The following is a 17,432-nucleotide window of genomic DNA, read 5'->3' as shown; positions in this document are numbered from 1 at the left end:
TCGTGGTGTTTTATGCTTTGATTTCTTTATTGTATGTTTTGCACTCACTGTTATCTTCCTGCACTTTACAAGTATTGTTTTGGTCAATAAAATTTAAACCTATATTTATGGTCAGATGAGAATCAACAGGTAATCAGTTTGCTTCAGTGTTATGGTCATCGGTGCACTGAGCTCATTTCAGAAGGGACTGAATATCTATTCAGGATCAAAGCTAAAGTAGCACAGGGTAAAGAACAGCAAGAAAAATGTTTTCAATAAAAGTAAAATTAATTTTATCAAGAGCCTGGCAACAAAATGGGGGCCTCCCATACCTCAGAATTTGTACATTACTCACAGGCAACGTAAAAATAAACATGCTTTCAGTAAGGTTTGTGTAACTGCAGGAGGAATTTAATAATCCTATTGTCATGCTTTTTTACTGAAGAAGATCCATGACTTTGCAGTTGCTGGTAATACTGGGTATTGTCCTCCATTAAGAGAGAGTCGTGATTTTTGTCTAATCTAGTTAAATTAAATGTGTTAAAATTACTGAAATGATTCTGTACATTTCATTCCAAATGTAAACAACGCCCTCCTCCAAAAGAAATGTACAGCTTCTGTAAATCTAGCTTAAACAAAATATTTCAGACAACCACAGATATACACAGCTGATGGCAACATTCATATTCACACAAACAAAGCAACAGTGTTTACGTATGGAAGGACAATTGCCTATTTACACATTAAATTAGGTAGGAAATGCTGATGATTTTAATAGACAACTGCTGGGAAAAGATGTCAGTCTGAGTAGAGTGAGGTATAGTGAAGTGATCGTACCAAAATCTCACCCTTCTCCCATCATACATCACACTATACATGAGTTCTAATGACAATGTACACAGAATGTAATTACACTAAATAAACGTTGATTCAATTACAGAAAGCAAAGCATTTAAGTACGTCACTGTGTAAACAGTAAGAAATAAGTTGCATGGTTCAGAAAAGACAATGAATATGATGAGACATAAGGGTTAAATTACTCACAAGACAAAACACACACACACACACACACACACACACACACACACACACACACACACACACACACACACACACACACACACACACACACACACACACACACACACACACACACGATATCACTGAAGGAGAAGGCAATTCATCTGGACACAACACCCATCAGGCTGAACTCTACTGAGGCGTTAAAGTCTTGTACTATACCTGTCTGCAATTTCAAGATGAAAAATACATATAATGCATAGAATCTCAGAGTATGAATTATGGACATTTAGAATCGTGGACTGCTTGATTGTTCAGGTATAAAACACAAACTACAAATTTTCACCAACGAATAAATTACTTTTATACTCTTCATTACATCTCCATAAACATATATGCAAAAATACAAAAGGGCTAAGTGTTAGAATCAATTTTAACATCCTCGAGTTCCACATTGTTTCAATGTAAGAACAAAAAGTAAAACGTAAATATCTAGGACTATGAGGCTTGTAAGCAATGATATTAAGTTTGGACCCTTGCTTCAGGTAAATGACTAAAGAATCCTCTTGTTTACCCCATAATTAATTTGACTGGTGTCTGTAAGAACACAGATTAAATGCTAATATTTTAGCTGAAGAATCATTGGTGTTTTTTTTAGTATTTTGCATGTTACTCCCTAGTCGAATATGTAGTATACGGTCTATTAACATGGGCAGAAATCTTTACTGATCAATTGGTTCCTTCTATAAGAATGTTTTTTGGTTTGGGGGTTTTCAGTTGGACCGAGATCCAAGTTTAAAAGTACCAGAGCATCAATTTAGTGCCATGTGTAATACACAAGCCGTTGCTTTTAACATCCATCATAAAATATTCACTCATCTTTAAGAATATATTTTAAGCACTATGTTGAAGAAAGGAATTGTATATCACTCGCTGGACTGAAACCCTGAATTACACAACCAAATGTCTCAAAATGATTTTGGTATCTAAAGAAAAGAAAAGTGGTGCTGAAAACAGGAAACTGAGCACTAGCAGGTGGTGGCACACAAGGCAAAATGTACCCCACATTCAGATTCAGTGCTGTGTGTGAACTGTCAAAGCTACGGCGAATGTGGCAAAGTGTGAGCACGAATGTTTTGAGCTAGTCCAAGATAGGATTTCAGCCTGCTCTCCCTGCTTTAATCCTAACAAGAGGGAGAATATTACACCAATAAAATTAAATAAAGAACAATCCTGTGATTCTCCACTCTCCTTGCAGAGTTGCTGGCATCAGAAAGAGGTTGAGGGTCATTCTGTGAGTCCTGTGTTGTGGGGTAGGATTAGACAAGTCAAGGCCTCCAAACAAAAGAAATAAGAAAAAAAAAAATCCTGGCCTGGGTTTTCCCAAAGCCATAAATTACAAAACCAATTAACGTTTGATGCTAGAATGCGTACCTCTATTAAAATTTTCGTATCCTTCTAACAATAAACGCTATGCTATTGTGGTTTGGGTAATCCAGGCCTTGAGCAGTGCTCAAGATGATTTGTGTTCTAACATGTAATAACGATACATGATGCCGACAACAGCAGCCGCAACAGCAGGAATCAGCCAGGTGGTCCACGAGCTGAAGAAAAATAAATAAATAAAAACACACAGGTCAATGAGGAGTGATGGCCATTGTGTTCAAACTGTACAATGCACTACAGGGTGTCTCACCTAGATTCTTTTGAAGTTGTGATGTAAACTTCCTGGAGAAGGGCAAAAGACATTTAGGTTACCTTCAGAATCAATAACACATGAATGAACATGGAATTCATACACAACGAAAAACTAAAAAAGGACACAATAAATCATATTCTAGTTCAGTGTTTCTCAAGCCTGGCCCTGGAGGCACCCTGCCCTGCACATTTTCCCTTCATAAACACACCTACTGTAACTCTAAAAGACCTTGTTCATAAACTGATTTGACATAGGTGTGCTAGGGGAAGGGAAATCTATATAACTCTATAATAACTATAATATAGTTAATAAATACATATAACTAACACAATATAAATCTATGATAACTATGCAGTGTTGGGTGCTTCCAGGACCAGGGCTAAGACACACTGTTCTAGTTAAATGTCCTTACTAGGCAACGGCAACACTTCCTTACCTTCTTCGCCTCTTTTTTTCTGTCATTCTAAAGTGAACATAGAAACAAAGCCTTTGTTAAACAGGATTCACCACTGCCTGCATGATCATTGTTTTGACATACGTTTTATATTCATGGTCAACAGGTGATGACTTTTCTTCTCGGATTAAGCAGTGCATTACATTTTCTTGTAACTTGTTTCGTTTTAGGTACATATTAATATGAGGTTTTAGCAGGTCGTAAAGCAAAATAATTGCTTTAAATGATAATGATTAGAGCCTCCCATAGATCCACTCAAGTACACACAGTCAATTTTTATGCCTATTCTCCACATATTTTATTGTGCACTTCAGTGTTTATCCACCAGTTTTATCCATAGTCTATATATTTCATCAAGAACATTTTAAAATCAGAAACTAAAAAGACAATGAATTAAACAAGACAAATTACACTTTACTATAAAACTTGCAGTTGGTGTTTATTAAGAACTTAGATCATCTCAGAAAATTGTACTGCAATGGTTTAATGATCATGGTAAATATGCTCATACTGCCCACATTTAGCAGAAAGAAAACAAGAATGAAATGTACACTACCATGTGCAGCTCTCCAATGTAGTACTGTTGGAGCATCTCTCTGGCATCTGTGGAATGACCAACATCTTCAAAGCTCTCTGTTGCATCTGCACCTGCTTGCTCCAAAAGCACTTCTTCGCCTCCTGGATGCTGTAAAACAAGATTAAATCATTTTTAATTTTTATGAAACTAGATTTATCGGTTCAGGGGTGTATGTCACAAAGTTTGATTTCTCCGTTAGCCAGACAACTTCTCCTATGGAACAGACTGGACAAGCTATCTGAGAAATCTTGCTTTGTGACATACTCTCCAAACATGGGCAATTTAAACCTACAATGTGATCAGTGCCGGAAGTTTACATTTTGGATTTTTGCCCTCTGCACCGGGTGAGTATTTTGTGGGTTTAGGTGCCTTGCTCAAGGGCACTCAGCCATGTTGGTCGTGGGGATGGAACCTCCCAGTCCAATGCCTTCTTCTGTAACCGTTAAGCCATGGCTACCTCTGAAATCAGTACTGTCTACAAAACATTCCAGTTGAGGTCATACATGTTTGTTACTGTTAAGTATAATGTCAAAAGATATAATTTGTATATTTTTGACTTAATATGTGCATTAAATGTATATTAAAACACAAAAACAACCCTATCTGAACATTTACTGCCCCTGAATTGAACAAATTAACGGAAGTTAAAAACACAAAGCAGTACCTGGCAATTGCACAACACGCCTAGGAGGGTTGAGTCTCAAATCACTCGCCATTGACTATGTAGTGCCCTACGACATATACGTGGCGTGGCTCATACAAATAATAGCTTATACACTAATATAATTATTTATAACTGGCGTGTATACACAGTACTCTGTCCCTATTTGTCTATGAGTGAGTGCACATTTTTGCTGAAGAAGTCTTAGTTTCAGAACTAGGGCAGTACACTTTGTAGGGAGTAGCTTTATGGCATTTTCAGGCGGAGACGTGTAACGTTAATTCTCACAAACATTGAAGAACACACTCCTTCAGTAAAACATTACACAAGCTTCAAACGGCGGTGAGAAAATAATAAAAGCAATTTCACAGACCTTCCACTGAAATATCAAGCGGCACTCCATTACAACCTTATATTTTAACTACATTAATTTACACTGTCACAGACAGCTAGCTGCTTAAGCCTGAGAGCTAAACTGAACAAATATGATATACATAAACGTACATAATGTTGTTTTTAAAGAGGGGGACGGACAGAAGAAGTACCAGAAACAACTTGTACGTTATATGCTCCTCACTGAACTCGACTGAGGTAGTGATAGCTGTAAATGCGACTCATACAAAGGGCAAATAAGCCAGCGGCTAGTTGCAACATCCGAGAGGCAGTTAAGTTAGCTTTAATATGTTTGCTGATAATCCTTGTTCACATTTTTTGGGGAATCATCCTCATTGCTACTTCAGGTGCTGCATTATTTAGGGTAAAATGAATACGTTTGGATAAATGATCAGAGTCAGTTTAAGCCCAGGCCGCGCTTCAGAGTCTGGGAACGTTGACATTAACCAACCCAGAGTAACTCCAACCGACCTAAAAGCTATGCCTGTTAAAAGTACTGCAAAACAAATCCTGGTAGCGTCTTCTGTGCTCTCCGGTATTCTGGAACAGAGGAGATTCTCGTCTTACCTCTTCTAGGAAAGTCGTAATGTCATAAACTCTGTCGTGGATGATTATCCATGTGTCTTTGCTCATGTTATGCGCTTCAACCTCCTCCAGCATATAATATTTCACCCCGCTGTCCCCCTCGGCCGTCTCCGGAACGTGGTTCTCGCCGTCCCGGTCCTTCCCTGGGTCGCTGGTCTTCGCGTTTCGTTCCTTTTCTTCCCCCATCCTCGCTCTCGGCAGTGTATCCGCTCCGGTTACAGTCTGCAGCCCCGCCGCTAGCCGAGGTTTCAACGCGCTCCGACGAGCCGAGCCGCGGCAGAGCCTGCCGCGAGGAATTATCCAATCACAGCTCACAACGTCACTGCTCGAGCAACAGTTACCGCTGTAAGTAACCAATAGCGAGCGGCCTTTCACCCTCTGTGTCCAATCGCAAACAACAGCTGACGATCACGAGACCGCAGCATAAACGGTAGTCATGAGTGTTTAAAAAGTAAAAGGCTTATTCGAGATTTAAATACATAGTTCTAGATTTCTGAGAAATGTTGATTTAAAAAGCTATTTATCTGAGCAGTTTATTTGCTAAAAAAAAAACTAGTATAAGTATGAAAACAAAAACATTATTAAAAATAAGTAGTGATATTCTGTTTGTGAATGAGTTGGTTTCCAAATCTCTTCTCATGACAGTCCAGCGTTATATGAGGTTATCATCCAATACCTAGTTTTACTTAATTTTAATTCAAGTTTAATTAATAAATATTTAATTAGGCCTATGTTCAATCAAGTGTGCTGTTGATTTAACAAATCCACATTAAAGGAAATTCCTCACTCTAGCTAACGTTTACTACTTTTCAGGGGGAAAAAATCCTTTTACTTTTGCTTCATCTATGTTTTTGTATTTAGTGTAATTATATATAATATTATATAAGCACCACTCTTATTGAGAAAATTAATTAATTAATTGTCTGTAATTGCTTGTCCAGGTCCAGAGCCTACCTGGAATCACTGGGCACAAGGCGGGAACACACCATGGAGGGAAATCCAGTCTTTCGCAGGGTGACACACACTTTTGAGTAGCCAATCCATCTTCCAACATGTGTTTTTGGACCATGGGAGAAACCCACATGGACATGGGGAGAACACATTAAATTCCTCACCAGGAGCAGCTCAAATACACAAACACAGGACCATGGAGCTGTGTGACAGTGACACTACCTGTTATTGAGAAAATACATTATTTTACATAATAATAATAAACTTGTACAATGTTATTGATATACAGTCTGCAATCTTTTGCCTGCACGCATACTATATGTCGACACATAAATAAATTGACGTGTATTCGTGTTGCAGTATCTCACAGCCAATCGGAAAGTTTATTCTTGAATATAGCTGCATGTCAGTATAGGATTGTGACAAAGCATGACAAAGTTTAATGTATGGTATTCCATATTCATGATTGACAAATAAGTTTGAAAAGTTAATTAAATATTAGAGCAGTGTTTCTCAACCCTAGTCCTAAAGGCGCACAGTCCTGTGGGATTTTTTTTTAACTGATTCATAGCTGATTAAAATAATGTACTTTCATAGTTGTAATGGGTATGATAAAGCAAGGGAAAACAATAAAATGCGGAGGGCAGGGTGTCTCCAGGAACAGGGTTTATGAAAATTGCATTAGAGAACATTGAGTTCTCCCTGCCAACAGCTCAGACTATAATCAGTGGAACGTACAAAAACAAGCATCTGTCATGGTATGGGGGTTGGTCAAATGGAGTTGTATATTGGGATTTTAGAGAGACTTATGGCAAGTCTCCATGGCGATGTTCTGTCCTGAGAGGTCCATGGTTATTTCAACAAAACAATGGCAGCCCTCATGCAGCATGTGCTTGACTGGCCTGCCTGAAGTTCAGATCAGTCTCCTATGGCTCATCATGAAGAGACGATTCAGACCACAGACTCTTAAACAGTTGAAGTCTTGTAAAGCAAAAATAGGCAAGAATTCTACTTGGAAAAACAAAGTATCCTCAGTTCCCAGATTGATGTAACTCTGTCCCACTTTTTTGAGTGTGTCGCTGGCTTCAGAATTTCAGAAACTTGGTCAACAATTGAGTTGATCACAGAAAATATTGAAAAACGTTTCTTTGTACTTCTGTTTTTAAGAGAGTCATAAAATTAATATTGATTCATTATCTGTAAGCGCTTATCCAGTTCAGGGTCACGGTGGGTCCAGAGCCTACCTGGAATCACCACACACACACACACTTTTGAGTCGCCAATCCACCTACCAACGTGTGTTTTTGGACTGTGGGAGAAAACCGGAGCACCCGGAGGAAACCCACACGGACACAGGGAGAACACACCAACTCCTCACAGACAGTCACCCAGAGTGGGAGTCAAACCCACAACCTCCAGGTCCCTGGAGCTGTGTTACTGCGACACTACCTGCTGCACCACCGTGCCACCCAAGTCATAAAATTACAGATTTTTAAATTAATTTTATTGACTACATTATTATTTTTGTATATAATATACTGTTGATTTCACTGCTCACATTTCAATGACCTCCTTAAAATATGAAGTGTTTTTACATACAGGCAACTCTAGTTTACTCTGGGAACAACCATGATAACGCTCATGAAAGTGAACACTACAGTATCTTCATGCTAAATATAGTGTAGATAAGGAGAGAGTGCCATATGGGTTGAGGTGATAGGGCACAGCAGAATGTAAAGCATTGCATAAGTTAAAGACTTCTGAAAGTTTCTGAATCCTGGTCCTGGGGGGGCTCTGCCCTGCTTATTTTAAAGTAGCCTCTGCTCACAACATACCTGATGCATCTAATGAGCTAATTAACAACCCCTTCTTGATTTGTAGTGGGTGTGCTGGAACGAGGAGAGAACTACAATATTCAGTCCAATGGCCCAAAAAAGAACAGGATTGAGAAACACAAGCTTAAACTATAGGATGGTGAACTAAATGGAAGACCTTCCAAAAAGTGACAGGAGATGGCACTGTCCATTCACTTTTTTAAACAGATATTGCTTCAGAAATATGTAGAGGTAATGATGCAGGGAACTATACGCTTAACCATATGTGATGTTTTCCCTTAATTGTAATGTTGTCAAATTATTGACTATAAATCAGCAAAATTCGTTTGTATTTCTTAAAATTTTGTTTTTAGTTTTTTGTAGATACCCCTTCCAATTATTGAATTTAGTGGACCAATTGAGGACAAATATTTTCAGCTGTGCACACGCATCATGCATAAGAAATTTGTACAATTAAATTAGATGCTGTGGACCAGATGCAGATGAGCCTCTGATTGTCATGTGCAATGCCAAGTTTCAGCTAGATGTGATAATACTTCTCATCACTGGGTTGTAGAACTGTGTTCTCAGGAGCGATGGGGCTTCATCCAATACCTCTGTAGGCTACATTGTAAACTCTATGGGCTGAAGTCATAATACATGTTAGTGGTCACATCATATCATGTCCTGCAACATATAAAAATGATGAGCAGATCCAGTTTACCTCAAGTTTTAAGTACAGAGTGTGAAAGGAAAAGCTCTTAGTGACTGAAAGAGGATTGTTCATTGGGACATAGATGGTAAGAGCTCCAGTCATAAAGATGTTGTGGTCCAATGGTCAAGACCACCACAGAGCAGGTATTTTTTTTATGGATGGTGGATCGCTCTCAGCACTGCAGTGACACTGAAGCTATGAAAGCATGTTAGTGTGTTTTACTGATACAAGTTTATCTGTTTTTAAAAGCCAAGTGTCACTACAGTGATTAATTATACACCAATTTAAAAAATATCTGCTCTGTGGTGGTTCTTGCCATTAAAGTCTACGAATACATAGTGAGGGATATTAAGGAAGGATCACAGCGCATAACCCTTCTTTACAAAACCAATACATATTTTGGAAGTTACTTGTAGGAAAACCGTAGGCAGTGATATACAGATATGCAAATAAAAAGTGTTATGATCTGATATGCCATCTTTCTGCAGTCCCTGTATATGTTAGTGCATGTGTGGTGTACATCAAGAGAATGTTACAGGCCTGAAAGCCATCCTGGTCAAATGACATGGTCTTTTCCAGTGTGTCAGTCTACATGGTATGAGGAGTTGCTGTATGGTTTGATGAGAATTTAAAGGATGTAAATCATATGTTGTGGCTTTCAGTCACTAGATGTCAGATTACTATTCCATTTTCAAAACACAAACCAAGGTAATGCCTTTTGGAAGAATGATGTTTCATCCCTCAAGAAGTTTCAGAGACTTGTAGAATCTGTTACATTGAATATTGGAGCATTTCTGGCAGCTTGAATATATAAATATAAACCAAGGGCAGGTAGCTTGTGGAGCAGATCTGGAGAGGCAGGAGATGAAGAAATATTTTTTGTTTGTCTCCGTATTGTGCAACAGAGCAATTCATTCATAATCGTGAATCATTTCCAGGCTACAGCATGTCACCAAAGGCCACATTCCTGGTGACATAATCTGTGCAACCAAAAACCTTCATGTATTTTCACGAAAACATAAATCAGACACAGTTGGTTAAGCTGAAACAACCTGTTGCATCTACAACACACATGATGTTGGAATGCTTAGTTCAAGATAATCAAATTCACCCAAACTCACCCAGTGGGATCTGGTGAAGCGCCATCATTCCAAAGTCTTAAAATCTGACTGTTCTTCTATGGAGAGAGATTAGTCTCGAAATACTTCACAAATGTGTAAATGTTAATCCACACATTAAACACAAGTCACAAATATGTTTCATTATTCACAAATAAAGACATCCCAATCTGTGTTTCACGGTTTCACGGTACAAAGACAGTTAAATTCATAAATACATGTCAAAATCCAAAAGCCCGCGAAAGTAAATGAATAAATACGTGTCGCCGAACACGCGAGTGACTTGATCCATAAATGCAGATTCATTCATTCATTCATTCGTTCATTATCTGTAAGCGCTTATCCAGTTCAAGGTCGCGGTGGGTCCAGAGCCTACCTGGAATCATTGGGCGCAAGGCGGGAATACACCCTGGAGGGGGCGCCAGTCCTTCACAGGGCAACACACACACACACACACACACACACACACACATTCACTCACACATGGACACTTTTGAGTCACCACTCCACCTACCAACGTGTGTTTTTGGACTGTGGGAGGAAACCGGAGCACCCGGAGGAAACCCACGCGGACACAGGGAGAACACACCAACTGCTCACAGACAGTCATCCGGACCAAGCCCCTGGAACTGTGTGACTGTGACACTACCTGCTGCGCCACCGTGCTGCCCAAAGCAGATTCAACAAATACATTTTAAATTTGAGACTTCGACTTTACAAATATATGCAATGTGAATTTAAACAAATATATTTATTTTCACATCAAATTATGATATATCTATGAAAACCAAACACATGTATTTATGTCTTTGTCCAAATTGCACACTCCCAGAGAGCGAGGATATATCTGTCCACTGGCATAAAAAGGCTGGCACACCACTGACTGTAGACCACTGCTGGTCCACCATCGGACCACTCAGATTACCGTCCTGTTCAGGATACAACTCAGTTATAATCTCCTCAAACAGATTCACAAAGACTTTTATTCTGGAAAACAAACTGATACAAATATTACCAACAACTATGAGAGATATAATAATGAGTCTGATATAAAATGATTATGATAAAAATGTTGACACTGTGCTGGATTTAAATTATTTACTAATCTCATTTATAAAGAATAACAAAAGAACCCAATGAAGGAAAAAAATTCAAATTAGACTGTGAATGGAAAAGGGGTAAAATGTGGCATTATGTCTAAAATTCTGTTTAATCACCAGCCTTTCGCCTAGAAAACTCTGTGCAAAACACTAGTGGACCTCCAACTTTGCTCTCAGTGGGTCAACAGTGGTCCGCCGTCTAACAGTTGTCTCCTTGCTATCAGGGCTGTGAGACACAGATTGGGATGTATTTATTTGTGAACAGTGAAACATATTTGTGACTTATGTTTAATTTGTGGATTAACATTTACGCATTTGTAAAGTATTTTGAAACTAATCCCTCTCCATAGTCTTCAGTCTTCCGAAGTTCACCCATGTCACTCCAGTGCTGCACTCTCTTCAGTGGCTTCCTGTAGCTGCCTGCATCAGGTTTAAAGCTCTTATGTTTGCCTACAAAGCCAAGAACATACCGGCCCCTCCCTGAGGACAATGACTAGATACTGTGTATTGTACTTAGCATGTTTTGTTCTTTTAAGGTATCAGCACTGGCCCATGTTCTTGCAGAGTCTGAGCTTAAGGGGAGTTGGGACTATTTGTATTAGCAAGGATACACATCCTGTCTGAACTCTAAGCACATTTGTGAGTCGCTCTGGATAAGAACGTCTGCTAAATGTTGTAAATTTAAATATACATTAATGACGTATACTAGTGAACATTAACCACTGCAAATTATATTACTATTATTTACTCAGTAAGAACCGCTGTCTCGACACGGGATGTACTTCACTTACTGATGGCTAATTAATTTATCGTAACACATTTTCAGAGTTTGTTTGTTTCTTTGTTTTTTTGCTATAGTCAATGGCTTGCAGATTTTCTGCAAGACTATAACGTCCTTGTTCTCTCACAGCTGGGCAGCACTCCTACTAACATAAGTCTTTATTTTTGATGACACTAATCTAATTTTATACCCTCATCAAGTTTGATTTAGAATGGCTGTAAAAAGATAGAACACCCACTCATCTAATAAGGGCGGAAAGAACAAGTGTTCACACCCAGTGTTTGTCAGAATGCCTGAGTCGCAAGGTCGAGTAGGTGGAATCAATAACCCAGCAGTGTACCGCCTAAAAGCCAGTGATTTGGTTTTGGGAAATTAGCTAGGCTTTCAAACCTAGAATGAAACACAATAAGATCTGGATACTGCAAAACCACTGCCTTCTATAGTTTTTGCCAGATATTTGATTAACCATTGCCAGCTGGTCAATCAAATCTTTAATATAAGAAAAAAACAAATACTCTCCACAGGCATTGGTTTGTGCACAGGCAATGTCTGTGTTTCCAGAGAAGCATTTCCAAATGTCTCTTTGATGAAGCCTAGCTGTAACAATGGTTCTCATCCAACCTCCTCTCACCTAATCTTGATTAATCAGTACTTCATTACAATAAATCAAGTGGATTTGAACACTGTGATGGCTTCTAACCACACAATATGTTCCAGCATTTGTAACCATTTCTTACAGTTACAGAATTCAGCTTCGATTGTGGACTCAGGGCTTACGGACACTCTTGAGCAGTCACACAAGTCACCATACTATGTAGACTAAAAACATCATAGATTTATGATGAAGTCACTTGCTATGTTATAATTTTTTTAGTATGTTTTCTTAGTTAAGCAGGCTTTATGGAACTCTGAGCTGCATATTTGTTAGAGTTTCAGCAGGGCCTATCTCTAGATGGCAGTAGGAGTCAGCAGAGCTTGTGTCAACATGATAAAGACTCTCTTAGCCGAGCTGAAAGCCCTCTGAGCAGAGCAAGCCGCTAACAAATATATTTAATGCCTCCGATTTAATATTCAAACCGGTTGTCTAATGTATTCACCCGTCTCCAGGGTGCAAACACTGGAATCAGACAAACGCACATAAGTAGACAGTGTGTCACTAAAACAAAGCACACTGGAGAAGAACCAAATTCACTTGACAACCAGGCAGGTCAGGGAGCAGGGTTCTTATCAAAATACAACAGTGTCTCCATGATTATCCTCCTCACATAAACATTTGCATAGGTTCATTCGTTCATTCATTCATTGTCTGTAACCACTTATCCAGCTCAGGGTCACGGTGGGTGTGAAGCCTATGCGGAATCACTGGGTGCAAAATGGAAAACACCCTGGAGGGGGCGCCAGTCCTTCACAGGGCGACACACACTCACACATTCACGCCTAGGGACACACCTACCAGTGTGTGTTTTTGGACCATTGGAGGAAACAAGAACACCAGGAGGAAACCCACGTGGACATGGGGAGAACACAACTAACTCCTCACAGACAGTCACCCGGAGTGAGCTGTGTGCCAGTTGTGTCTTGTGAATATAAGATTAATAATGTGTTAGCACATTTTCTTTTACAGTTCCATAAAAGTTTCATTACCACCCCCAAAACTAGCAAACAATGTTTATAAAATGTATTATTTATTATAGCCCTGTGAAGGACTGGTGCCCCCTCCAGGGTGTGTTCCCGCCTTGCACCCAATGATTCCAGGTAGGCTCTGGACCCACCACAACCCTGAACTGGATAAGGGTTACAGATAATGAATCATATTGTTTAGTAGTCTCAGAATGAACATGTTTATCTTCGAAAGACTACCACATTAGGGTGTGATAAAAAATATGTTAAGTACAGAATCCCTGATACACTCTGGCCACTAGCTGACAGTTTAATAGTTTTACAATTTGAAGAAGAGTTATTGGAGAATATCTTGCTCTTGTGAGCTTCAGGTGTTATCCAGGTAAATTTGAGGTACAAGCTGATAAAATAAAGTGATAAATAAATATCTTGGGTACACAGTAAATTCACCAGTGTTAAATCAGTACTATTATTATTAACTTAACACTGAGAGTGTTAAATTATTACACCAACAGTGTTAATTTAAAACTAATAGTGTTGATTTAACACTAGTGAATGTACTGTGTATCTTGATGATTTAATGGTAAAGCCGTCTACAATAATGCTTTGCCCTGTATGGCCTCCAAAGGCATCTTGGAGGACCTTAGAGTGGTCTGATGGTAAGTTGGGTTAAAATATTGGAAGAGCTGTGGATTTTTATAACATCATTTGGTGTGAAATAAGACTCACAGCACTCTTGAATTTGTTGACCCTATAATGGAGAGACTGCCAGTCCAATCCCAAGTGATGCCTCCAGGAGAACACACTTGGCATCACTCTTAGGGGTGGTTAGGATTGCCACCTCTGCCTTTCTTCACACAAGCACATTGCTAGCCAGCTTGGGAGTCTGTTAGATGATGTATCAGTTTATAATGCATAATAAATAAGGCTGTGAAATTTGTAAGTATTTATAACCAAGTTTATAATGACTTACCAATTCAGTTTGTATTATGAATGTGTTTATAGGGTCTTATAGAATATCTAGAATTTTCTTTGCACTGATCTTCACAGTCTAGCAATGAGTAAAATGAATGAAAAAAAAAAAACAAGTTATGACTCTTTATTTCTTCCCATCGTGGTTCTTTGTGTGAAGTTGGATGATAGGCATCTCTGATATTCTGTACCAGACAGCTGGATGTGTTTACACAGGAAATTACATTTTTTTTATTCTCTCTCTCTTTCACTCTGTCCTCTCCCATGGCCATATGGAGTGGTGCATTATGATCATTCTAAGAGGGAATGAATCATTATGCAGTGCCACAATTGTATCCAAATGCTCATGCATAATAATCCATTCTGTTAAGCTTTTTTTGTGGCTGGAACCATTTCATTAGTGCAGTGGTCTCGCATGAATATCTTGTATTTCTTCATCTGCAAAACATTGGCCATCATACAGTTTGTTCTATCTCATTTTCTTTGTCCATCCCTGGTACATGCTTTATTTTCTATCGGGTTGTGATTACTGTCAGCAGGACCTCGATATGTCCACAGCAGCAGAGTGCGCAGAGATAAGACATGGGGACAGGCATTTACTGATGGCGCTGAATGCTGGACTGGCCGGGATATTGATTGCTTGAATGGTGCATGACTCATAAAGGCCCTTGAAACGGGGCAGCAACTGGCTGACTACTGCAAAGATCATGAAACATATAGGCATATTTGCCTTCTAACAACTATGAATAAAAACAGCAGAGCTGTAAGATCTTAATGTGATTGGTTAGCACACATTGGGTGGAAATTTTCAAATACTGTGACATATCAAAGCTCCACCTAAACCCCTGTGGTTAGCCTGCTCTAACTTCCAGAAATGTCTATGGAAGAAAATGTTTGTACTACAATTAACTTTGTGTTACTGTAGATTTAGTTTAGTTTAGATTTAGTACTTTTTAGTGTTGCAAAAATATTTTGTTTTGCTTGAATGGAGGATGGGTGGCGCAGCAGGTAGTGTCGCACAGCTCTGGAGGTTGTGGGTTCACGTCCTGCTCCGGGTGACTGTCTGTGAGGAGTCTCCCTGTGTTTGCTTGGGTTTCCTCCAGGTGCTCCAGTTTCCTCTCACAGTCCAAAAACATACAGTGGTAGGTGGATTGGCATCTCAAAACAAACAAATAAATAAATTGCAATCCTGAACTGGATAAGCAGTTAGAGATAATGAATTAATGAATGGAGGATAATGTAACTTGCTACCTCTGAGGAAGCTGCAGATTCTAAATAATTTAACTACTTCCAAATAAGTAGTTAAATTATACTAGACACTTATTGCTTCCAAAGACATTTCTGGCAGTCAGAGCATGCAAACCATGGCAGGAGTTTTACTGGTTTATAGCATGTTATTTCACTGCCCAGTATGTGGGGCGGCACAGCGGCGCAGTCACACAGCTCCAGGGACCTGGAGGTTGTGGGTTCGATTCTTGCTCCAGGTGACTGTCTGTGAGGAGTGTGGTGTGTTCTCCCCGTGTCCGCTTGGGTTTCCTCCGGGTGCTCCAGTTTCCTCCCACAGTCCAAAAACAGGGTTAGGTGGATTGGCGACTCAAAAAGTGTGTCTTGCCCTGTGAAGGACTGGTGCCCCCTCCAGGGTGTATTCCCGCCTTGTGCCCAATGATTCCAGGTAGGCTATGGACCCACGTCGACCCTGAACTGGATAAGCAGTTACAGATAATGAATGAATGAATGCCCAGTATGTGCTAACCAATCCTTGCTTATTGGCTGGTTACCAATTGCATTTATACTTTTTTGAAGGCAGCACTGCCTTCAGAACCATTTTGAGTAGTGATTTTGCACACTCATTTAAAGCACTGCACACTCTTAGACTAAGTTTACAGAGCCTGTTTTGAGGGTCAGATGTAGGCCAGATATTGATTTGGCCCAGATTTGTTCCATAACACACCTGATATCTGGCCCATAAAAGATAGACATGTGGCTGAGCTGAAGAAGCCAGACTGTCAATGCCATCATTCAAGGCCAAATATGGGCTATAAGAGATTAGCAGATGTGGCACAATTGGGTCACATTTGGGCCAGGCATTCGTTGCTATCTGGATTGTATGTTCTAATCAAAAAGGCCCAGGCAAGGGTGAAAGTGAAACAGCATCAACACTGAAATAATTTAACACCACACACAGCTTAAAGCACTGCTTTTGCAGAAAATGTATATTCTAGTCTATGAAGTGTGTAAGTGGGTGGTTCAACAGCTTAAGCACTTGGCTAGGTACAAAGCCAAGGTTACTAAGGTGAAGGTTAAAAATGCTAAGATAGATAGCTGTGTATAGGGGAAAATGGATGTACCTCATAAGGATCAAGTTGCCAGAAAGGTCAGAAATTCTTAGAATATCCAACTGTGTAGAAAATGATTAAAGGTGCAAAGGCAAAACTCAGCAGCATTCAGACAGTGATATGCTGTTCCCTGTACAGCAAGCAGTCACTATGTGACATTAAAGAGTAGAATGAATGAGAAATCAAATCCACTTTGGCTGCTCCAGAAAGTGGAGATGAATCTATAATACACTCTAAAAAAGTCTAGCAGCGTATACATAATTCATAATTAATGAATTCAGCTATACCAAGATGCTGACACAGACATTCCATTTCACACAGCGTGTATAGACTCCTTAGAAAACCTTAGTTATGTCGGATACTGATGTTGGCTAGTTCTAAATGACAGACATCACTTCCACTAACCCCCAAAGATGTGGACTGGAGCTGAGTCACTTTTGGTGGGGTATTTTTCCAGTTTGTCCAATCGAACACCTAAAAGCTGTTGAATTCAAGTCCCCTGGATACTGGCCTTGTTGAGGAAGTTGAAAACAGCCTGTTGTAACCCTTGCTTCATTTTTAGCCTGAATCTGAACAAATAGAAGACGTTTAAGCCTCTCCTAAGCATTCATGAATGATGTTCTCCTGTCTCTGTGACTATCCAGCAGGGAGGTTAAG

General features: G+C 39.5%; 1 protein-coding gene across 2 annotated transcripts; it reads right to left on the bottom strand.

The window, feature by feature from the left end:
* Positions 1-1,079: 1,079 nt before the first annotated feature.
* On the bottom strand, positions 1,080-5,672 carry cyb5b (cytochrome b5 type B). Of its 2 annotated transcripts, XR_010795743.1 has the most exons (6): positions 5,351-5,672; positions 3,709-3,837; positions 3,135-3,161; positions 2,696-2,727; positions 2,434-2,603; positions 1,080-2,300 (listed from the first exon to the last, which is right to left on the bottom strand). XR_010795743.1 is itself a non-coding variant. In XM_066647579.1 (5 exons), the coding sequence occupies exons 1-5, from the start codon at positions 5,552-5,554 to the stop codon at positions 2,513-2,515; spliced, it is 483 nt and encodes a 160-aa protein (XP_066503676.1). In that variant the 5' UTR covers positions 5,555-5,672; the 3' UTR covers positions 1,081-2,512. The 2 variants fall into 2 exon arrangements, 1 of the variants encoding a protein (XP_066503676.1); XM_066647579.1 differs by having other exon boundaries at positions 1,081-2,603.
* Between the last annotated feature and the right edge of the window lie 11,760 nt (positions 5,673-17,432).

The sequence above is a fragment of the Hoplias malabaricus genome, chromosome 16 (assembly GCF_029633855.1).
Source record: "Hoplias malabaricus isolate fHopMal1 chromosome 16, fHopMal1.hap1, whole genome shotgun sequence".
In the NCBI taxonomy this organism is placed as follows: domain Eukaryota; kingdom Metazoa; phylum Chordata; class Actinopteri; order Characiformes; family Erythrinidae; genus Hoplias; species Hoplias malabaricus.
The sequence above is the reverse complement of the archived record's forward strand: the minus strand, read 5'-3'. Positions and strand labels throughout refer to the sequence as shown.